Source organism: Erpetoichthys calabaricus, chromosome 17, assembly GCF_900747795.2.
Source record: "Erpetoichthys calabaricus chromosome 17, fErpCal1.3, whole genome shotgun sequence".
In the NCBI taxonomy this organism is placed as follows: domain Eukaryota; kingdom Metazoa; phylum Chordata; class Cladistia; order Polypteriformes; family Polypteridae; genus Erpetoichthys; species Erpetoichthys calabaricus.
Genome location: NC_041410.2, coordinates 4,807,947 through 4,832,338, shown reverse-complemented (window position 1 = coordinate 4,832,338; position 24,392 = coordinate 4,807,947). Strand labels below are relative to the sequence as shown.

The 24,392-nt window shown below is 42.4% G+C and overlaps 1 protein-coding gene across 4 annotated transcripts in view; it reads right to left on the bottom strand.

Annotated features, from left to right (window-relative positions):
* The window catches only part of fli1rs (Fli-1 proto-oncogene, ETS transcription factor-related sequence), a 101,450-nt gene that overhangs the window by 13,328 nt on the left and 63,730 nt on the right, over nucleotides 1–24,392 (bottom strand). For 2 of the 4 annotated variants that reach the window (XM_028823727.2, XM_028823729.2), the window contains exons 1-6: nucleotides 15,804–15,899; nucleotides 13,439–13,641; nucleotides 12,236–12,399; nucleotides 7,393–7,596; nucleotides 4,408–4,479; nucleotides 1,945–2,010 (exon numbers count right to left, since the gene is read on the bottom strand). In XM_028823727.2, coding sequence (XP_028679560.2) covers nucleotides 1,945–2,010; nucleotides 4,408–4,479; nucleotides 7,393–7,596; nucleotides 12,236–12,399; nucleotides 13,439–13,641; nucleotides 15,804–15,884 — 790 coding nt within the window. In that variant the 5' untranslated portion in view covers nucleotides 15,885–15,899. Of the gene's footprint in view, nucleotides 1–1,944; nucleotides 2,011–4,407; nucleotides 4,480–7,392; nucleotides 7,597–12,235; nucleotides 12,400–13,438; nucleotides 13,642–15,803; nucleotides 15,900–24,392 lie in introns of those variants that run through there. The other 2 variants (XM_028823728.2, XM_028823730.2) reach the window with 1 other exon arrangement.

The window sequence follows — 24,392 nt, the reverse complement described above, 5'->3', positions numbered from 1 at the left end:
TCACAATAACAAAGGAGACTGCCAAAATTCCATCACGTATACTGAGAATCTTAAATTCAAAAAGAAAAATTAACAATAAATAAAAACAACGCTTCAAAATAAACCTCTTGTTCACATCACTGCTAAGACACAAAGTTACACCAGAACACACCATCGTGCACGTTTCTGAGTTCTCTCCACAAAGAAATCCAACAACATGGAAAGCCGCTCCTTGGATGTTACTCTTTCCTGGTTCAGGATTCTTGCACAAGTCACTTTTCAGTCTCTGATGCATCTTTAGGATCGCGATCGTTATCACAATTGGCAAAGTGAAAATTGGACAACCAGAACATCTCTGGTGGCTCAGCACAACTTCTACACCTGACGGGACATGAGTCTGGTGATTTTTATTTTCACTTGAGACCTGAATGACAAGCAGACGCAGGCATAATTCATGTAAATGCTTCCAGATTTGTGTCACACTGTGTGTGTTCGGACTTCCCTAAGCCATCGTGGATGTGTTTGTATTGTGTCAACTTCTATTCGTTGCGGTTACGTCATTGTAGTGTGTGGCAGGGGCCTTCCACACTGGGAAGACCGGGGGAGCCAGCGTAGCTAGCACGTTACCTCCCCCAGGACACTAGATGTCAGCCCCCCTGGGTTGCAGCAGTGCCTCGGACTCCTGCAGGGCTCCATGGGAGTTGGAGTTTGGTGCGGCCCTGTTGGGATCTGCAGGTGCCGCCAGGGGGTGCTGCAGCAGGAGCTGCTGAGCCCTTATGGACAGTTCTTCTGTCACACCTGGAAGTGCTGCTGGAAATAAATCATCAAGCACCTGGAGCACTTTCTGGTGTGCTATAAAAGGAACCAGTAGCTACCACTCCGAGAGCCAGAGTCGTGAGGAGGAGCGACGAAGCTTGACCCGAGGAGTAAAGGAAGAGTTTAATTGTTTGTGCACTGTGCCATGCTTGGACTATGTTATACTTGTGGGGAACGGGGAAGGAAAAAAAGAAAATAAAAACCGGTGTGCCTTGAACTTGTGTCCCATGCTTGTCTGTGTCAGGTTCAGCTGGCGGTGTCAGCCTGGTGGGCCACAGGCATATTTAGCTTTGTTTTGTGTGAATTTCGTGTCAATTTCACTCATCACTATGCATCCTTATGTTCTTGTTCATACTGGTGCTACCATTTAATGGTTATAACTACAATGCTAAAATGCACTGATGACCCGGAGTGTGCAGTATGTCCATAAAGCTGGTGGTTCCCACCATACCGCTGGACCTTTAGATCTCTAACACTTTTCAGCCAATGCCATACAAAGCAATGACTTTAGAGTTGTTTACCATGAGGTCCCCAATACCCCCAGTTGAGTGGTGATGACCAACTATGAAAAAGTAATGGCAATCTGAAAATTATGCTGGAACCACAAAGGATAGAAGCTGACACAGTACAACATGTTCTTGATGGCAGTTTGAACACACACAGCCCAAAGAAATCTCATTATGCCGTGTTGTTCAGCAATGGTGCCATCCCACAGAGGAGCGGCCATGTTCAGTTTGACCTTGGCTTCAACAAGACTAATGGCAGAGTGCTGCGCTGTGTGTGTGTGTTCAAACTACCCATAAATCATCACAAATGCATTGTATTGCGTCACCTTCTATCCATTGTGGTTACCACGTAATTTTCAAATTGCTTTTACTTTATGATTTACTCTCGTAATTACGAGTGACCTGAAAGACAAACTGGAGCTTCAGGGAAAGAAGAAATCAAACATGGATGTTGATGGCTGTCTACATGCTCAACCTGGGGTGAGGGCTGACTGAACATGGAACACGGACATCAATCAGGAGAATGAGAATGAAAATAAGAAGAAAATGGAGGTGTGAGGCCGCAAAAGGAATCTCTGCTGAAAATGGACACTCAGCCCCTGCTTGTAAAGCTTTGACGGCTCATCAACCGCACCGGACATACCTTTCGGGACGTTGTTTACTGGGTTCCCCCATGTGCTGGTCCTTCTGATATCCTCATAATTTGCTTCTGTAAAAAAAATAAAGAGAATGGCACTAAAGGTACTGAGCAGATCAGCTTGGTCGGTGACCTGTTCTGGGATTTTTCTTTTCTTTTTTTACATCAGCATATTCAGACATGTTAGTTCAAGGTCCAACTGTGGAACTGACAACAGCTGCTTCCTCGTTTCTCTTTCATTCAGAACCTGGCCTGATTTAACACCCCGAAAAAAGCCAGCTGAATGCCACTAAGAAAAACGGGACATCTAACTAACAGGAAAAAGGTGAAATTCCAGCACTGCATGTGGAAGAGACGCCATTTGGCTCAGGAAGTGGCTGCCGGCCCGACGCATTTCCTCTCAGACTAGTCAACAAGGACTTAAAGGCGCAACGGCTTCGGTTTAAAAGGCTTTAAGAAATATTTACACTTAGGGATCAAAACAAACATTTGTAAAAATCATAATAACAAGCTGAATGGACCTCAGATCTCCTGAACCCTCATGACCAGGGTCGGATTAAGACGAAATTGGGCCTGATGCTGCAGCGCAAAAAAGGCCTATTTTTTCTCGGCATCAGTGCCTGTGCATTCGACACTCACCATACATGCGCACTCTGACAGACCAAGGAGCCTTAATTGCTTGCGATGCAACCAGCCAGCCTTTATTGAACATGAATAATAACAATGACGTAGTATCGTAACAACTCGAGATTAACATCAAATTATGTAACATCAACATTCAATACCATTTGTCTGAAAAGTGCACTTAATGCAGAAAACCTAACAATGAAATACACAAAATTTTGCAATTCTCTTACGAAACAGAGTAAGAAAAAATGAATTTGCAGAGACATTGGGTCAAAGTGACTCAGTTCAGCCTCTTGAGGGTAAAAATTTCTCCACGATTTAAATTTCATAATAGACCAGAATCCTGTCGAGGATTTTAAAAATTCTAAACATTCACGCCGGGCCCGCGGGCCGGCTTTTAGTTTTACCTTTACAGATAACCATTTAAATAGCCATCGATTTTTACTGTACAACTATCTATCTATCTATCTATCTATCTATCTATCTATCTATCTATCTATCTATCTATCTATCTATCTATCTATCTATCTATCTATCTATCTATAGTCTAATCCTGCCTACTATACCAAAATCTATCTATCTATCTATCTTGGGTGAAAAATTTACTACGTGGCACTTACCGAACAATAATAAAGTGGCAAGAATCCCCAAGATATTGCATAAAACGCAGCTAAATTACTAAGTAAACTGTTTAACGTAAAATTGATAGCATTAACTTGAAATCTTCGGTTAACAATAAAGACGACGACGTTATAGTTACATCACAGCGCAAAGAACAATAGTAACTGTATAATAAGTAACGCTGTGTCTAGGCGTCTGAAAGTCGGACTCCAAATTTCATTCTAAGAATTATTTTGAGGTTAATATAGCAAAGGAAAACTGTTCAGCTTCCGGAAAATTCTCGTCTGTTTTCATCTGGGCCTATTTCAGGAATGGGCCTAATGCTACAGCATCAATAGCACCCACCTTAATCCGGCCATGCTCATGACTGTCTAAGCTGCCCTTTATAGGGTTCACCATGGAAGGGGTCACATCACACAGGGTGGCACAATGAAGAGCGAAGGTCTCACAATTCTATGGCTACGATGAACTCCCAGTCACTATCTAAGTGGACTTTACATGTGTACTTTCTGGCTTCCCTTGCTTAAATTGATTGACTAACTGTGAATGTGGACATGAATGGGCTCTGCAGCAGACGGGCGCCTTCTGCTGCTAGGCTGTACCACACTGCAGTCCTATAATGGGCAAAGTAGAAACTGATGCTGGATATCTCAGCTCAGCTCATTTTCTAAAATCACTTTCGCCATTGAGGGTCACAGTGGCAGCCCCCACTTCTCTGTCCCCAGCTACAGATTCCAGCTCTTCTTGTGGACCTGCCAGGTGTTCCCAAGTCAGCATAGAGATATAATCCGTCAGCTGGCGATGATATGGAGGATGTCGTTTGTATTGATTACGTGTCTCAAAAGGTCCGCTATGCTAATTCACTTTGACATTCTCGCCAGTTGGGGGCATGAGAGCTGTCAACTGTTACTCTTTTTGCTTCATGACCATGTCATCAATCACACTGCATGAGTTCGAGGGCCGAATCTGCAAAAGCTCAGATTCAAACAGAATGCACGTCTACTCCACTCTCCAGGTCCAGCCCTTCGTGACCAAAACCTTGAATGACACACCGGATGAAAACGACCGAAATGTCAAGTGAACTACGATAGGGTTGACTTGAATGGCTTAGCAAAACTTTGTGAAAATTCACATACAGTAAGCGGATTAGCATTCTCGGCGACCACATTGAAAAACAAAACGTAGGCCAGACATCATATTCACTCCACCATCTCAACTTACCCGTCTTCACCTGTAGCCGCTGCGGCTGCTGTGTGAGGACCGGAGGAGCCGTGTAAGAGAAAGTGGGGCTGCCTGAAACAGAAGAAGAAACAAAGAAGGAGGTCAATGCGCTGGAATCTTTGCCCGATTCTAATATGATACATTTTTTTATTCCCATAAATCTCTAAATTAGCAATGACTGAAGAACGTTTTGGAGAGCATTTAATTTGCGGGATTAAAAAGAAAGGAAAGACTGAAACACGACAGACCACAGAGTTCTGTCTTAGCCATGCTGTACAGGTGCATCTCAATAAATTAGCATATCATAGAAAAGTTAATGTATTTCAGTAATTCAATTCAAAACGTGGAACTCCTATATTATATAGGTTCATTACACACAGAGTGATATATTTCAAGCATTTATTTCTTTTCCTTTTCCTGATTATGGCTTACAGGTAATGAAAACTCAAAATTCAGTATCTCAGAAAATTAGAATATTACATAAGACCAACAAAAAAAAAAAGATTTTTAATACAGAAGTGTTGGCCTGCTGAAAAGTCTGTCCATATACATACTCAGTACTCAGTTGGGGCTCCTTTGGCATGAATGACTGCATCAACGCGGCGTGGCATGGAGGCGATCAGCCTGTGGCACTGCTGAGGTGTTATGGAAGCCCAGAATGCTTTGATCGCGGCCTTCAGCTCGTCTGCATTGTTGGCTCTGGTGTCTCTCATCTTCCTCTTGATAGATTCTCTATGGGGTTTAGGTCAGGTGAGTTTGCTGGCCAATCAAGCACAGTGACACCATGGTCATTAAACCAGGTACTGGTACTTTTGGCAGTGTGGGCAGGTGCCAAGTCCTGCTGGAAAATGAAATCAGCCTCTCCATAAAGCTTGTCAGCAGAGGGAAGCACCTTAAATCTGCTCTCAAATTTCCTGGTAGATGGCTGTGCTGACTTTGGACTTGATAAAACACAGTGGACCAACACCAGCAGATGACATGGCTCCCCAAATCATCACTGACTATGAAAACTTCACACTGGACCCTCAAGCATCTTGGATTATGTGCTTCTTCACTCTTCCTCCAGACTCTGGGACCTTGATGTCCAAATGAAATGCAAAATTGACTTTCATCTGAAAAGAGGACTTTGGACCACTGAGCAACAAGTCCAGTCCTTTTTCTTCTTAGCCCAGGTGAGTAATTTCTGACGTCGTCTTTGGTTCAGAAGTGGTTTGACACGAGGAATTGTGTGACAGTTGTAGCCCATGTCCCCGATACGTCTGTGTGTGGTGGCTCTTGAAGCACTGACTCCACCGCAGTCCACTCCGTGTGAATCTCCCCCAAACTCTTGAATGGCCTGTGCTTCACAATCCTCTCAAGGCTGCGCTTATCCCTGTTGCTTGTGCACCTTTTTTCCTTCCTCTCAACTTTCCATTAACATGTTGGATACAGCACTCTGTGAAGATCCAGCTTCTTTAGCGATGACCTTTTGTGGCTTAGCCTCCTTGTGGAGGGAGGGTGTCAATGACCGTCTTCTGGACAACTGGCAAGTCAGCAGTCTGATTGTGTGGCCTACTGAACCAGACTGAGAGACCCTTTAAAGGCTCAGGACCCCTTTGCAGGAGTTTTGAGTTAATTAGCCGAATGAAGTGGGACACCACGAGTCTACAATATTGAACTTTTTCACAATACAGTGGAACCTCGGTTTGCGAGTAACTTGGTTTACGAGTGTTTTGCAAGACGAGCTAAAATTTTTAATAAATTTTGACTTGATAAACGAGCGAGGTCTTGCAATACGAGTGGTATGTATACACTTTGTCTGCTGAGCATCATGTGATCACAACTAAGCTGATGGTGGTTCTCTCTCTTGCTGCGGGATTGTGGGTAATCATCTCTTATTTTCCATCTGAGTCGGTGTGCCTCACTCATATAGTCAACATCCGTACGAGCGTATACTGTTTACTACAGCATTGTGACTGTGTGTGTGTGCGCACGCGCGCATGTGCTGTGGTGTGCGAGTCCCCGTCTTGCACCCCAAAACATGAAGCTGAGTCTCAGTACTTTAGCAACACCAGCTTTATTCAGCTTGAAACAGCAACAGCACGGTTATTTATTGTAGCGAGATCTGTCACTCTCCTATACACAGACACAGCAGTCAGGCAGGGTCGTGGCCAAGTAATCCTGTACCCTGCGCATTTATAACGTTCCTTGTTCCTTGTATCACCCATCGACGGCAGGCGCTTATAGCATGTCCGCAATCTTTTCAGATTTGAACTGCTGCAGCGCTGGGAGACTGCGATTGTTTTAGGACGCTCTTCCGTGTGTCGTCCCATTGGGTGCAATCCCACAAGAGTTTAGAAACTCACTCACACCAGCCATGATTCTTTTCAAAGGTAAAGTGCAGGTTAATTTGTTTTATGTATTTTTACTTTATATTTTGTATTAATAATTTTTATATGGGTTGTGGAACGAATCATCTGAGTTTGCATTATTTCTTATGGGGAAATTCACTTTGATATACGAGTGCTTTGGACTGCGAGCACGTTTCCGGAACGAATTATACTCGCAAACTGAGGTTCCACTGTATTCTAATTTTCTGAGATACTAAATTTTGGGTTTTCATCACCTGTAAACCATAATCAGCAAAATGAAAAGAAATAAACACTTGAAATATATCACTCTGTGTGTAATGAATCTATATAACATACGAGTTTCACTTTTTGAATTGAATTACTGAAATAAATTAACTTTTCGATGATTTTCTAATTTATTGAGATGCACCTGTACATGTTTACTATACAACAAGAAATGGCATTAAATACTAAATAACTGCAAAGACAGCAAAGAGTGAAATCAAAACTTGTATGAACGAAGGAAACAAAAAAATATTAAAATAAATGAAGGCAATGCAACGCTGCCCATACTGTTAGAAGTCATCTGATAGCTTTGAGTAGGTAAAGACCACACTATGGCTCTTCTTCTCATCGGCAGGCGTGACCTCCTTACTTTGTCTGAGGTAACTGAGATGTGAGAGCAGGATGTCCGTGTTGTACACCGTGGTCAGCAAGGACAAGTCCTCCTTTGTCATTTTGCACAGCTCCTTGCCGTCAATATTCTGAAACAGAGACACGTCCACATCCACAAGTCCGTACTCCTTGATGGCCCACTCCACCCACTGCCGGACGTGGTCATGAGTCCATACGCTGGGATCTGCAGAAAACGGGACAAAAGGACACTTGTCACATTACACAAATACAACTACTGCTTCTTCTCTGTTGCCTGGGGAAAAATGGGCAGCAATAGGCCTCACTAGGCCTCAGGACAGGGATCACACTTATAAATTCAAAAGGAATAGCAAAGAGTCTCAAAAGATTGAAGTATGTCTCTCTCCAGAGGGAGAACCATAAAAACTCAGGCTGGGGTTTGAGACAAGAGCATAAGAAAAATTTATAAAATTGAAGATTTATTAACCCTTAAACTGCCACATACTTGGTGGGTTAATGCACCTCTGGACGCCAAATACTTTTTTGCTGCACTTTTTAAGGAAACGTCACAATTCACCAAGAAAAAGTGAAATTTCAATGGAACACATTTTTTTTAGTGAAAAGAGCATCACAGTTACAGCAACACTGATTATTTAACCCACTGCCAATGTACTGTAAAGACTATTAAAATAACTACTGGAACAATATGTACAAGGTGCAACTGACGCCATTGATGAAATTCAGTAAATCACCAAGCCAACTGTGCTTGAACAGGCTGCACACAAGCACACAGAGGTAAATGCAGATGCTTGCAGGCTCACTTAGTGCAGCGGCTAAACCCCAGGGACAGTGATGCTACAGGGGGCGCCAGTGGTCAGGAGCTGGCTGCTGAATGAATGTATGGCACGGGCTGATCAGCACCAGCGTGCTGGCAAATTACACAGGGAACTGACCATAGCCAGTTCCGGCGGTTTAAGGGTTAACAAAAAAACAGAAAATACAAATAAAATCTGAAACGGTAAAATAGAGACAAAAACAAATCACTGAAAGGCAATCTTCATTAAACAAGTCCCAAAACAAAATGAAATCCTTAAGACAGAGCACAATCTAAAGAACAGCAATGATCAAAAGGAGAACTCACCAAACCACCAAAGCACATTCAATGTACAGGGAGGGAACTACGTTTCCCATCAGCCTTTATAGGGCTTGGGGCGGTCCCTCAATAGAGATTGACAGTTGGAACCGCCTCTTGGGGAACCACCCACAAAACATGGCAGAGCAAGCACCCACATATCCAAAAACCAAACAATTAACGAAACTGATTAAAAATACATAATGATAGAAATAATAAATATAAATAACAAACATAAACATAAGTTATAATAACCAAAAGAACAAAAATTACATAAAAAATGAGTTTAGTGGTGACCCTGGTGACTAAATGTTGTGTCTCTTATCTTTTTAGTATTTTTTTTTCTTTCATATAGGAATAACTTTTATATTTGTTTTCCTTATATAAATTCTGTACTGCATTTAAGTTAATTAAAATTGCTGTATCCCATTTTGGCCAGAAGATGGCAGTGTGAAATAGACTTAAATAGGTAATATCCCGGAACACATTACTGCCTCAAGTGGAGGAGTTCAAGTATCTCGGGGTCTTGTTCACAAGTGAGGGAAGAATGGAGCGGGAGCTTGACAGACGGATCGGTGCGGCATCCGCAGTAAGCTGAGCCAAAAGGCGAGGCTGTTGATTTACCAGTCGATTTACGTTCCTACCCTCATCTATGGCCTCAAGTTTTGGGTAGTGACCGAAGGAGCAAGATCGCAAATACAAGAGGCCGAAATGAGTTTTCTCTGCAGGGTGGCTGGACTTTCCCTTAGAGATAGGGTGAGGAGTTTAGTTATCTGAGAGAGACTCGGAGTAGAGTAGCTGCTCCTCCGCATTGAGAGGAGTCCCCTGGACGCCTCCCTAGGGGGGTGTTCCAGGCATGTCTCACTGGGAGAAGGCCACGGGGCAGATCCAGGACATGCTGGAGGGATCATATCTCCCAGCTGGCCTGGGAACACCTCGGAGTCCCCCCAGTGGAACTGGAGAAGGTGACCAGGGTGAGGGACATCTGGACTTCCCTGCTTAGGCTGTTGCCCCCACGACCCGACTTCGGATAAGTGGTGGACAATGGATGGATGGATGGATAGGTATATCCCAGTTGGGCCAGCAGATAGCAGTGTGAAATAAATCCAACTCTTCATCCTCAACAGGTGGCACAGTGGGTAGCGTTACTGCCCGATGGATCCAAAAGTTTGAATTGAGGCAAGGGCATTGCCTCTGGATTCCAAATCAATTTTGTGAGTGTGGTGAAGTGAGTAAGAGGTCCGCGGCAGTGCTTGAGTGTTTAAATAAAAACAGTGCAGCTGAGGCACCATGGGTTGCAGGCGTGTGTGGCTGCGAATTGTTAACGAGGAAATTGGTTGGTCGCAGAGCATTTCCAAAATGGCAGGTCTTTTGGGGGGTGTTCCTGATATGCAGTGGTTAGTACCTACCAAAAGTGGTCCAAGGAAGGACAACCAGTGAACTGGTGACAGGGTCATGGGCACCCAAAGGTTCATTGATGCATGTAGGAAGAAAAGGCTAGTCTGTCAGGTCCGATCCCACAGAAGAGCTACTGGGGCACAAATTGCTGAAAAACGTAATGCTGGCCATGAGAGAAAGGAGGCAGAACACACCGAGAATCGCTGCTTACTGTGTAACTGCAGACCTGTCAGAGGGCCCATACTGATGCCTGTCCACTGCCACAACTGCCTACAATAGGCACACGAGTGTCAGAACTGGACCATGGAGTGATGGGATAAGACAGCCTGGTCTCATAAATCACATTCTCTGTAACATCAAGTGGACGGCAAGGTGGTGTGCGTCATTTACCTTTGGAAGAGACGGCAGCAGGATGCACTAAGGCAGGGGTGTCAAACTCTGGGCCTGTTGGGCCGTAGTGGCTGCAGGTTTTCATTCTAACCCTTTTCCTAATCAGCCTGCAGTTTTCACTGATAATTAACTCCTTTTCCATTCCATTTTAATAGCCCTGTTTTTAAGGGTTCAGTCTTCTGAATTGGTTCATTTCTTCATTAAATGGCAGCCAGACAGAAATGAGATGTGAAACGAGCCGACAGATGACCAGCTAAATGAGAGGCCAATTCTTCATGTTAATTAAAAGCATTATTTAATTCCATGGCTTGCTGGTAGTGATGGGTAGTGATGGGAAAATGAGGCCTCATGAAGCTTTGAGACTTTCTATTTGTGCCGATAAAGGTTCGAAGCTTTGAAGCTGCAGCCCCAATTTGAAGAGCGACATCTGGTGGTCAACTGAGGTCAAGGCAAGCACTCAAGCGCGCAAGTGAAGCAGCATTCACTGTTTCAGTCTCATGTCACCAGTAAAAGGTCAGAAAGTCTGTGTTCATTTTATTCTGCTAAGGTCCTGGTCCATTTACACTATTTAACTTTTGAATGCCGTTTTCCGCTGTTACTTGCCATCTGTCACCAAAGCTCTCCAAATCTCTCTCTCTCCTCACAACCCAACATTGTTGAATGAGAATGATGCATTTTATATAGTCAAGTCAAGTCAAGTTGGGGAGCATGCACTGGTACAGCGCGTTGCCGCACCCACTACACGACGAAACAACTCGGGATCCTGGTTGGCAGCCACCCCAGGCAGACACACGGTCCAGTCCCACCCTCCAGAAATGACCCTCTATCTGCTGCAGCCAGGTGTTACGTGGGCGACCCCCTTGGCCTGGTCCAGCCACTTGGGTCCCCAACAATTAGGATCTTACGAGTTGGATCACCCTCTGGGAAACACGCCACATGGCCGTAGTGCTGTAACTGATGCTCCATCACAATGCAGGTCATGTGCCTCATTCGGGACTCCATGAGCAACACAAAGTCAAACCAGCGGGACCCAAGGATTCTCCAAAGAGACACACATGAAGGAGTCCAGTCTTCGTCTCAGGTCACTGGATAGCATCCATGTCTCACAAACAGGAAGCACCAGGACTCTAAAGACTTGGACCTTTGTCCTTTTTCATGGATATCAGGAGCGCCACACACCCCTTTCCAGTGACCTCATGACCCCCCCCTCATGCTCTCCCAATCCGTCTACTGACTTCATAGGAAAAGTCACCAGTAGGCTACCTGTTAATTGAGCGGCAAAGCTGTCAAACCGCTGAAACGCCTTCAAACCAATAAAGTGCGCTGGGAGGCACTGATGACGTTCGCTGCTTCAAACGTCACGGGTCACGTGACAGCGGTGTTCTCTGTCTCCCTATGCTTCAGATTGACTGACAAAGCTTCGACACTTTGGTATTATTTTCTCATCTCTAGCCACAGCAGACATTTCCAAAACTGTTGATTTTCTGTTTTTTCTAAGAACACCGTCAAGATGTTTTGGCGACCTGAGAGATCAGCCTTACCGAGACCCTCACCTTTCTTTATTTTCAGATGATGTGTGATGGGCACAGGTGAGCTGGTCATGCGGCGGCTCGTTTTGTGTCTCATTATTGTTTGACTGCTAATCAAGGAAAAAGAGACAATTAAGGGCCCTGAGTCAAGTTCATCAAAAATAAAGAAAAAGAAGTTAATTAGCAGCCAAAAAACTGGTCACTAATGAAGAAGATGGTTAGAATGAAAACCTGCAGCCAATGCGGCCCACCAGGACTGGAGTTTCGACACCCCTGTAACTAAGGGAAGAAGGCAAGAGTGGGATGCTTTGGGGAAAACCTTGGATGTCTGATTTCTTGAATCAATGCTTTCAAGGCAGGGTGCTCAGGCCTATCAAATGGGGTGACGTCCTTTGGACACCATGCTGGCTTCTTACCTGCAGGTACGATGACTCTCTTCTCTTCTGTGGTATTGCTGGGGGGATTGGTGGGAGGACTGCCCCTCTGCTCCTGGTAGGTAGTGTGGTAGCCCATTTGACCGGCCTCCGAGTTGTTCACAATTCTGTTCCTTTTGGTGACACTGCAATCCACTGGCGACTCCCTGCACACCCACCCCAAAAATAAATAAATAAATCAATAAAATAAAATAAAACAAGTTTTAATGACTGGGCTGGAGCAGAAGAGATGATGTTAATTCAAACCTTTGCTAAGTAACAAAAACACATTTAAGAATTAACAGTGCGGCCGATGAGGAGAATCAAATGATTGCCTGCCTGGCATTGCGTGGCCCTTACCGAAGGCACAACGCAGTGGCGTGGATGACATAAATGAATGGCTGCCAGGATGAGGTGAGCCTTATGCATTTGTGTCACCTTTCAATATTGCTCTTTGCCTAAAGCCGATGTCACTTTACACGACGTCAAGTCGGAGGGGATGTCAAACTTGATGAGTACAGTCACTAATCAGATGTCAGATTACACGAGTAGATTAGACTGCATAAAGACCTTCCAGCACAGCTTTACATTTCCAAAGTATTGACAGTTTGCCCCCTCACATGACATCCAATAATGTGTTGCCTGGCAGAGCCAAGTCACAGTTCAAAGGCTTTACAGGTACCACGAGATCAGCTTCAATCTCTTCAACCTCGTCCCTTTTATCAGTTCAGTTGTCGTATGTAAAACATGCGCCATCTGACAGACGGGTCTCTCTTCAATTTCTCGGCCACCGTGTTCCTCATTCCTTGTAGCTGCATTACGTGCATTGCATTTCCACGATAGCCATTTCAACTTGACGACTGATCGGCTTGACTTTTGGTTCTGATTTTGGCTCACTTCGTCTCCTGATCCTATCCTGATCATTAAAAACCTTTACTGTCTCGCTCTACGTCAGTACAACAAGAAACCACCAGACAGCTCAGGATGGCTGGGAGTCTAAATTTGAGATGAGCAAGGTGCCACATGGCCCCTGAAGGGTGATGTCACTGAGCACCAAAAAAGGTTGGCCTGGGTCATGTGGAGGAGCCATGGTGGGACACGGCCAACTTTAATACTCACTTTCAAAAAGGAAAACTGGTTAGGGTTAGGGCTAAGAACATCTCGCGATCAAACTGAAGGCATATGAGCTGGAACAAAGCGACCCACCTGGAGCCATTGATGTGCTCGACCTCCCTCTTCACAGCCACCCTGCTGCTCTGACTGATCCAGTCCTGCTCGACGGCTTCAGGGCTCTCTTTGGCAGACTGAGTGAAGTTGCCTGGCGATGTCATCTCCACCTTCAGTAGAGGAGGGGGTCCATACGGGGGATCAAATATAGCCTGATCTTCACTGACCACTGCTAGGGCCTCCTGAAACAAAACATTAGGGATGGTCAACATAGAATGAAAAAGGTTTAATGGTAATAAAATAAAATTTTACGGTGTTCTGATTTACATTCAGATAGCTTATTCAAGTACTGACATTCATTTACAGAAAAACATATGAGAATGAGAGACCACCTCTCACGCTCAGTTATTAAATCATAAGCAGAAAAGGTTGGCCTCTCTTCACCACACCTCACAGGGTCAGCTGTGACACGAGTGTTGGGGGGACACCGCCGGCCTGGCAAACCTCACGTGGAGCTCTTTAAGTGGTCTGTGATATCAGGAATACTGTTGGCATTTCACATTTCTTTAAACAAGCTTATATGTAATTAGAGACAAACAAAATGACTTCATGAGTGAGAACAGTCAGTTATAAATATTTAAATCAGAGCAGTAAAGACAATTCCACCATTGTTCATGTTACAAAGTATGATTACGGTGGACAAACATAATTTAAGATTATAGGATACAACTGATAATTTAAAAGGCACAATTTATACCAATAAAAATGAAAGCCAAAAACGTGACTACCTGCAAGAGATAGATAGATACAAAAGGCACTATATATCAGATATGAAAGAAACTATATAATTAAGACATAGATAGATAGATAGAAGGCACTATAAAATTAATAGATAGATAGATAGATAGATAGATAGATAGATAGATAGATAGATAGATAGATAGATAGATAGATAGATATGAAAGGCACTATATAATAAATAGATATTTTAGTGTAGTCGGCAGGATAGATAGATATGAAAGGCACTATATAATAAATAGATATTTTAGTGTAGTTGGCAGGATAGATAGATATGAAAGGCACTATATAATAGATATTTTAGTGTAGTCGGCAGGATAGATATGAAAGGCACTATATAATAAATAGAGATAGATAGATAGATAGATAGATAGATAGATAGATAGATAGATAGATAGATAGATAGATAGATAGATATGAAAGGCACTATATATTAGATATGAAAGGCACTATATAATTAAGAGATAGATAGATAGATAGATAGATAGATAGATAGATAGATAGATAGATAGATAGGTAGATAGATAGATAGATAGGGCACTCTATAATAGACAGACAGTGTAAGGCACTATAAAATTGATAGATGGATTACAAACACACTGCATTACATAGATAATAGATCAGTGCTACGTTTTTGGTCAGATTTCTCTTTGTGGTTTCTTGATGCTGCCACCCGTTATATTTTGTATGCCCCTTATCTTTTTTTTTTTGGTGCTCACCTTCCTTCGTGGTGGGCTTGTTAACGGCCCCTTCCCATGTTATGTCAGTTCTGACAGTGCATAGAACAACAAATTTGACATTCCAGTGGAAAGGACTAATTATAAAATAAGAGGCTCACCTAAACGACTTTATTTAGACCCTTTTCCTAACTTCCAGAAGGTTAACATTACAAATCCTTGATATTTACTTTCATATCAATGACATATAATAATATTGCATTATATCACATATTTTAGAGCAGGCATCAAGCAGGGATATGCTAGCTGAAGTACTGATGATGAGTAAGGCCGTGTATAGTTGGTAGATCTTCTGAATTTAATGGTGCAAAACCACGGTGTCTTTCAAGTGACCACAAAGCATCTTACAAAACAATTCTAGTTACAGGACACGGTGAATCACGATGAATCATCGTGTTTTTGTCCCCGTATGTGAGCAGTAATCTCAGCAGAGGGCTGATCATTGCAGTAAGCGGATCACACAGCACTGTCGCCCATTTTAATCAATGTGCCCCCTAAACCCCTCGCCCCTTGAGCTGTTGCTGCTGCACCTTCTCCTGCGTGCTCCAATTTATCTTCCGATGAGCCGTACTGTAAGTGACCATCTTTGTTGAAGTATGATTGATAAAAAAAGAATAAGAATGATGATATGTGATCAAGAACATAGACGGCTCTAAGATTTTCAATCCCAGTTGCTCTCAGTGTGGCCCATCATATCTGCCAAGCAGGTCTACACGCATGTCATGGGTGGTCCAATTGGAGGCTCTCCACATTGTTTGCTCATCCTCGCCCCCTTGTTAGCGATGTCTTCCTTTCACGATGAGACTTGTAGGACTCTGTGGGTTTGACCAATTCCTCACAACAATTTAATGTCAAAAAAAAAAACAAACCTTGATGTGAAATCCTAAGTGGGATGTACAAAAGAGCCTGGCGAGTGTTCGGAGGTCCGACTCTTTTTTATCTGAATTCATGTTAGGCTGACATCAAGCCGTCTGGGCTGAGAACGTCGGCATTAGAAGCAGCGGCGAGTCTTTGCTGCTTTCTGATTTGCCTCGGCCCTTCCGATTGCAGCTCCAGAGGGCCTGCTTTTCCTACAATGCCATTTTTGTGAATAACATGACCATTACAGGGCGCTTATCGGCTTCATCATCTTGTCCGAGCTGAACACAATAGAATGGCGAGGCTCTGAAACACAGGCAGTGCAATTTCCTGTGAGGTTTGCGCAATTCCCAGCTCTCAATTGTTTAGAATGGTGCAACATGTTAAGAGTGAGGCCCTGACTTCCTCTGCAACTTTCTGACAAGCTGCCCTCTTGACTGTCCTGGGCAGCGGGTTACAGAGCAAACAATCCAGACACTTCCTGCCACGCCCAGATTGACGTCCAAAGGCACCCACCGCTCCAGAGGGGGTCCAGAAGTGTTTCACGTCCCATCAGGGGTTACTTACTTCCCCCTCTTGTGATTAATGGAACAAGTTGCAATGAAGATCTAAAGCCCTAGTGCCACGCTTCGTGCACGCCAGTGCGTATGTTTGTATAGTTATACATGTGGAGACCTCCCATCAACTACGCACAAAACGTGGTGACAAACAAAGCATTGGGCGGCTTCCAGGGTCTTAAAACAGAGAAGAAAATTTATCAAGCAGACACCTCTCCACGGTGTCAGTTTCCCCACAACATAAGTCATTTTTAATACCAATACGTGGATCACCCACACCTAGATAAGGTGACCCTAATCACAAAGGGGTCTGTCCACTGTGTCACCTACTCCTAGACAAGGTGACAATAATCACAAAGGGTTCTGTCTACTGGGTCACCTACACCTAGGCAAGGTGACCCTAATCACAAAGGGTTCTGTCAACTAAGTCACCCACACTAGACAAGGTGACGGTAAACACAAAGGGTTCTGTCCACTGGGTCACCTACACCTAGGCAAGGTGACCCTAATCACAAAGGGTTGTGTCAAGTAAATCACATACACTAGATAAGGTGACCCTAATCACAAAGAGGTTTGTCTGCTGGGTCACCTACCCCTAGACAAGGTGACCCTAATCACAAAGGGTTCTGTCAGCTAAGTCACCCACACTAGACAAGGTGTCCGTAATCACAAACGGTTCTGTGAAGTAAATCACCTACACCTAGACAAGATGGCCCTAATCACAAAGAGGTTTGTCTACTGGGTCACCTACACCTAGACAAGGTGACCGTAAACACAAAGGGGTCTGTCAGCTAAATCACATACACTCAGACAAGGTGATCCTAATCATAAAGACGTCTGACTTCACTGCTCCTGAGTCCTCCCACTGGCTCTTCTGGCCAGAACAGAGAAGCCTCAGGAGCAGGAGATCATTCAATTTGTAAAGGAGTTTGTGAGTATTGCTATTTTCTTTTCGTTTTCTGCTTTTCTTGATTTATTTTTTCACGGCCTCTGGTGGTTTTAGATTGTGGATTTGGACTTGTTTGCTGTAGGACTACCTCTTTGGGAGGTCCTTGTGCCTATTTTAGCATTTTTGATTAATTTTTTTACTCTGTTCAAATATATCCTGTATTTTTTTAAAGACTCTTTATTTGCCGTTTTGTGGTCAGGCCAGAGGTTTACGGCCATCCTTCCCCTTTTGATTTTTTTTTTATTTTGCGACTTTACTAGTTATTCTGTTTTTTGGGTCTTGCTAATGTGGAAGTCAGCCGTTAGCAGGCTGGTAGGGTACCTGGCCTGTCTTCATGGACCTTTTAGGAGGCCTCACACCCATTTCCTTACTTATGAGACTCCTATTCACAACAACAGGCCATTCAGCCCAGCAAACCTAACCAATCCTATCCAATTAATTCCCCCAAAATAAAATGAAGTCGAGATCCTTGAGAAAGGTCACGTCAGCTTGTATATTTTGTATATTTTCCTCTTGTACTCAACTGTACTCAAAATTGATGCCCAGTTTAAATTAGTCAAACAGTTGTCTGCTCTCAACTTAACTCATCTAATGTTCTAAACCAAGGGTCTCAAACTCACATCCTGGAGAGACACGTAGGCTGTATGTTTTTATTCCTCTAATCTTTATTAATTACGTAACTCAATAACTTAAATTAATCAAACTGATTTGTAATTAAATAAATAAACTAACATCTCAGTGGCCAGAATTGGCTTCTAACTTAAAAAATAAAGGCCTGGCAGCACACTCACATGCACACATTGGACATTTCTGATGTCATTTATGAGAACACCTCCAGGTTTAGAGGATTCAGGTTCAGAATCGTAATAATTGCGTTAATAAAGAGGAAGGCAACAAAGTCCAGTCAATTAACTTGGAATTGTCTATTTCTTAAGAAAGAGGCTGAAATGAAAACCTGCAGCAACAGCAGCCCTACAGGATCAAAGTTGGTGACCCCTTGCTCTCCTGAATAATGAACCCCTCATCTGAAAAGTCATCGGCTGCCCAATTCAGAACAGAGTCTCGGGGAACAAATGTCAGCTGACGCAAAGCAAATTAAATGTGTCCCACTTGTGCGAGGCGTCAACAGCTAGGAGAGAAAACAGAATTAGGAGACGACACGGAGGAACTGGAATTCACACGCGGCCGTAACTGGGGAGACCTCAATAAAATAACAAAACTCAGAAAACAGAACGGTGAGTCGAAAGCCAAAAAAAAAGGAAATCGTAAACAGAGGGCAGACAAAACGAAAATCCAAAAAACAAAAATGATGGCACATTTTTTTCTTTCAGAATTTGAAATCTTTGATGTTTAGGTACGGGTGGTGCTGGCTTTTTAAAACTTTGCATTAGTTATTGTGCTGCAGGAAGCACAGGAAGATTTTATGAGATGAGCATAAAATGTAGCAAAGGTAAAAACCAGGAAAGCAAAAGTATTCAGTCACAGTACCAGTCCTAAAAGGCAGCTGACAGCTAAACCTTTGAGCAAAATGGGGAGATGTGCTTGAAGACAACAAAAAAGCTCAAAGTGGGGAGATTTAAAAATAGCAAGGAAAGTGATAGCGAGAGACAAAATTTGCAGTCAAAAGAAACAAAGAGGTCAAGACTGGACAAACGTCACGAGTAGCATATCAGTTAAGGTTTTGATATCCACAGATTGGAGAAGGAAGAGAACACCTAGCTGACTTTTTATCCCGTCATGCCAATTACAAACAGGTCACAACCTCTGAGGCCACGCCCCTCAAAATGTGGGACGCGGTACTAACGACAAATACTCAAAATGGCAGCAATCGAAGAACCTCAAATGGCGTCCAAGGTGTTACAGAAAAACACAAGAGAAAAAGCAAATAATGAAATAAATGAATCCTTGACCCCCAAAACCCTCAACCGAAGTACAAGATGGAACATTTCATAATCCAAATGAGTAAAAAAGCCCACAACAAAAACAAAATTATGACAGTGCCAAGATGCAAATCCAAAATCAAAGTCAAAAATGAGGGCCAAAACCAAGAATACAAAAAAAAAAAGGAATTGAAGAGCCAAAAGTTAGCATTCAAAAGGTAATTCCTTATCCACAAACTCGGATGAAGAAAGGCTCTGATAGCCATTTCTAGGAAGAAGAAGATTACTTGTGCCAATGTAATTTGTGAAATTTATTTAAAGGTTAAAAACCAGGAAAACAAAAAGTATTCAGTGACAGTTCCAGTCCTAAAAGACAGCTGGCAGGTAAACCTTTGAGGAAAACGGGGAGATGTGCTTGAAGACAACAAAAAGGGTCAAAGTGGGGAGATTTCAAAATAGTAAGGAAAGTGATAGGGGGAGACAAAATTTGCTGTCACAAAATTTGTGATATATATATATATATATATATAGAGAGAGAGAGAGAGAGAGAGAGAGAGAGAGAGAGAGAGAAAGAGTCAGCTGGGAAGATGGACAAATGACAGCTGTGGGTCAGATTAGGGACAAAGGCAGAAAAGATGTGGAGGACACACGCAGGATATTTTGGGAAGTGCTGATGTCAACTTAACCAATATGGTTACAGAACCCAGTGCTTATGATGGTATTAATAACCAGCCAGTTGTGACATGAATTCTATGAATATGTAATTATGTGAGTGTTTATAATGACGAGGGTCCAGCACGACGTCACAGGCGTCACTATACCACTGACATTCCTAGCTACCAGATGGGACATCTGGTTTGTCAGCATTCTCCCACTTGGCTGAGCTGTCCTAATGCTTCTCTCCAGACTTAATATGTATGTATACAGGGTAATGTATTATATTTCTGGGAATAAATGTTACTTGTTAAAGCAAGTTAAATACCTAGATCTCTTTTCGTACCATATTTCTCTCTCTCTTGTAATTATTTTCCTTCTGGGTACAAGGTACAGTGCATCCGGAAAGTATTCACAGCGCATCACTTTTTCCACATTTTGTTATGTTACAGCCTTATTCCAAAATGGATTAAGTTCATTTTTTTTCCTCAGAATTCTACACACAACACCCCATAATGACAACGTGAAAAAAGTTTACTTGAGGTTTTTGCAAATGTATTAAAAATAAAAAAATTGAGAAAGCACATGTACATAAGTATTCACAGCGCTCTCTGCTGGATATGAAATGGCGCTGCGAGCAGGGTGCAGTTTTATACTGGATACATCATTGTTTAATTATTGTTGGAGCTGCAACCTCCATGACTCTGTCCCTAACAACTGCCAAAGGTACCCAGAGACAATTCCCATAATCGACAAAAATGACATTGAAGGCGTTTCAAAATAAATATACATAACTAGAATAAGACAATGAAAATTCTAATGCAAGAATCAAAACAATGGGATATGGAAACTCCAGCATTAAATACAAAACTCGTAAACACACAAATCACAGCACTGGTGACGTCATGAAGTAAGACCTCTGGGAACTGTCTCCCGGCAACAGGGCTTCGCATCCTAGCAACCAGTCACCGATACGCACCCATAAAGGAAACAAGACAGTTCTGTGGGTGAATGTGCATCGTTTTTGTTAAAAACAAAAGAAAGCAAAAGATGAACATAATCACCCAAATCCTTGGCCTCACAAGCTTCGGAAACCATACCATAAAAAGTTTTAGGGGTCAATGAACAGTTGGAACAAATGCAATTTATAAACCAGATTATGACAAAATGGAAAAGATGGTAAGTAATGAATACAATTAAATTGCAAAAGACCCAAAAGGTTAAAAAAATATTTCAAACCCCCAAAAAAGGTGGAAAATGTTTAGAGGTCACAACAACACTCCGATTAAACAAAGAAAACATTTCATTTTTTTTTCCTTTTTGACCTTTGCTAATTAATTCATTTCAGGAACAAATCAAATGTGTTATCTGGAAAATGGTGTACTGAAGCCATGCATTTCGGAGTAGCGGCTTTTTGGTTTCAGGTTGTTTTGATCGAAGGTTTAACTTTAGAAACTGACAAAGGAGAGCAAAGCATCATGGACTTTTTTCCCTTTTAACTTAGAGACGGGCAGCATGGCATCTGGGTGTTGTGTGTTTGTGATGAGTGAAACAGCAGAGATTCCTTTCACATACAGTTTTGAGAAAATGGCCCAAACATTGCTTTTGCACGCAATTTTGCAAAATACGAAAATATGGTTCATTTTTTTTGAGGTGGGAAATAAATAATATCGCTAACTAAGGATCTGTTGTGATGCTATTTCTGTATTCATTTTTCCAGATCGTTGGAATGGATATTTATTGATTTTTCACTGTGTTTCTGTGGTTTTGAATTTTGGAGATCGTGGTTTTTGTGTTTGCTTTTTGTTTTGACCGTTTATGAAGATGTTTATCATTTATTTGTACCATTTCTTTGTCTTTCATGGGCACCGCCATTGGTTTATTCATTGACACTGTAACAACCCTTGGTTCTGGGGTGTGTGACATCAAGATATAAAGTCTCCTCTGATGTCCTTTCTTTATCTGTGTTTATAGATATAAAACACTTTTTTGTGTCTATTTTTCTTATTTTTTGCTCTCTTGGTTAATAACATTTGCCCGTCCTTTTTGACTTTGACATTTTGCTTCTTGTTAATAATTTTGATGCTCTCATTGTGATATCCCGGGTTATGATCTTTGTCTGCCAGTCAATTGCACTCTTTCACCTGATCTTTTAATTTCTTCTTGCTGGTTTTCTTGCTAACACAGCAGGGTCATTCTAGAGCTAAAACTGTCATCTTCTTCCTTGGCTGCCCTCAAACGTCGGCCGGCCTATCCATGGCTTATTCCATGCGGCTCCACACACTCTCATCTGCCTGTCACGCCTCTGGTTCCTCCTTGCACCTCTCATTTAGGCTAACCCTCTGCACTCACGTTCCAAAACTCAGTAGGTTGATCCAAACCAAGATCCTTCCGAGGTTCATTGCAGGCCTCATACCTAGGCCAACGGATTTCAGCAACATCCTCCACCAAGCGTTTTCTAGTTGTTCCCCCTTTCCATACTCTGCAGCAGAAGAAAATGTGCCAAGCTGTTGCATATGGAAAAGAAAAGAATGATGAGCTGAAAATATACGTGCTCAAGCAGAAGTGTGAATTTGTCCTGTAGTGCAATTGTTTTTAAAGGTTTTAGCAAAGCTAAACCCTCACTTTTCCTGTGAATTCAATTTTGAGGAAATTGTTTCACACATCAATAGTAGCTGGAATGATCTCACATACAGAGATGGGAAAGTAAAGTGCCATTGGAAAAGACCAGGGGCCTTGCTTAGATTCCATTCTAAAATTTCACTTACGTGCAAAAGGCAAAAACGACATATGCACAAGATAAATATAACAGATTTATATAAAAAAATAAAATCATATGTGTGCCATGTGCCATACCAAGTTCCTTTATTAATCTCAAATCAACTTAAAACCATACACTTCCGCTTTTAGCTACCCCCCTGTTGGTAACCATACATGGCATAAAAATGCCTTTTCTGAATATTCTTGATCTAATCAGCATATAAATGTGGCCAGGTTCCCAGGCGACACCTTACATTAAATTAATCACAAATGGTTGAATTGAACTGACAAAGATTATGTCATAACTTTGGGGAAAAAAAGTTGCGAGATTTAGGCACATTCTCCAGATCCACTGTCTATTGAATCATTATTTTTCAGATGGGTGGTGATGGGTATCTTGGGACATTTTTTCCCTGGGGTGTGACATGCTGTGCTTGGAGTCAGTTTGATTGTTTGTGGTTAACGTAATGGTTGGGCTGTTTGTCTGTTTCTGTTATCCATCTCCTGTATGGCACGCTGTAGTTTGTTAAATGATGGACCCTCAGCATTGTGTGGTAGTGTGTGATGGTGTGCTGAGCTCGTCTCTTATGTAAGAGTGAGTTACTATTATGTCATTGCCTTAGTGATATTTATATCCAGCCTTGGAGTTCTCTTTCCTTGTGGTTGTTGGACCCTCCATTGGTGATATTTAGACTAATACAGACCACTAAGGGATGATCTCTTTCTCTATATCTGATCATCTTTGACAGTTCAAGTTGTACTCCCATTGGAATGAAAAATCAAAAAAAGAGATCTCCTTAATATCTATTTGGTTTCTCGCAGACGACAATGAGATCAGAAAGAAATCAAGTGAAGACTATTGTCTCCTGTTTCTCTGATTTTTCTCCTGAGACAAAATACCTCCGTAGTCTCACTGGGGTCTCCTCTTGAGTTTCAACAGAGATCTCAGCAAATTCACACATTGGGCTCACATTTTCCAAGTACTGTAGTGCCATGAAATTGTTTGAAATTTGAAAGTGTTTGCATTGTGTGCTCAGTAATCCATTATGAAATGTATGGACAGTTGTTTGTGGTAATAAAACCCTTTACTAGAATTACAAAACTGTAGTCCTCAGATCTGAAAGAAATCTGAAACATTCAAAGACAGCAAACATGACAGACTGAGGGAAAAAAACTAAAGACAGCCAAAAAAATGAACTTAAAAATGTAAGCAAATGCCACCGTGAAGTATCAGTGGCAGCAGGTGGCTGATGTGGGACTGCAGATTCAATCAAAGCAGCAGGTGAGAATCCACTAGGAGACACAGCACATTTGGACCACAGCTCTGTATATTAACAGTGCCAGTCCAGACCCATCTCAATCTGCAATAACACCAGGGCTGTCTTAGCACATGGGCATGCTGGGCAGTTGCCCAGGGGCCCCATGCTAATCTGTGTATGTTGCGACTTCCTGAAGGTAGGGACCCCAGTGCATTGCTTTGCCCAGGGGCCTATAATGCTGTTAAGATGGCCTTGAATGCCACATAGCACTTTACTTCGTTGTGGACTTCCACTTTGTAAAATGAGAATGCAGTGCAAACTCAGCCGGGGAATCAAAAAATTGGTTGGAATTACTATTATGCCATTGCCTAAGTCATATTTATATCCAGCATTGGAGTTCTCTTTCCTTGTGGTTGTTGGACCCTCCATTGGTGAATTTAGACTAATATGGACCACTAACATTTTCTTTTTTGCAATATGGAAGTGTTTTTGCATTGTGTGCTCAGTAATCCATTATGAAATGTATGGACAGTTGTTTGTG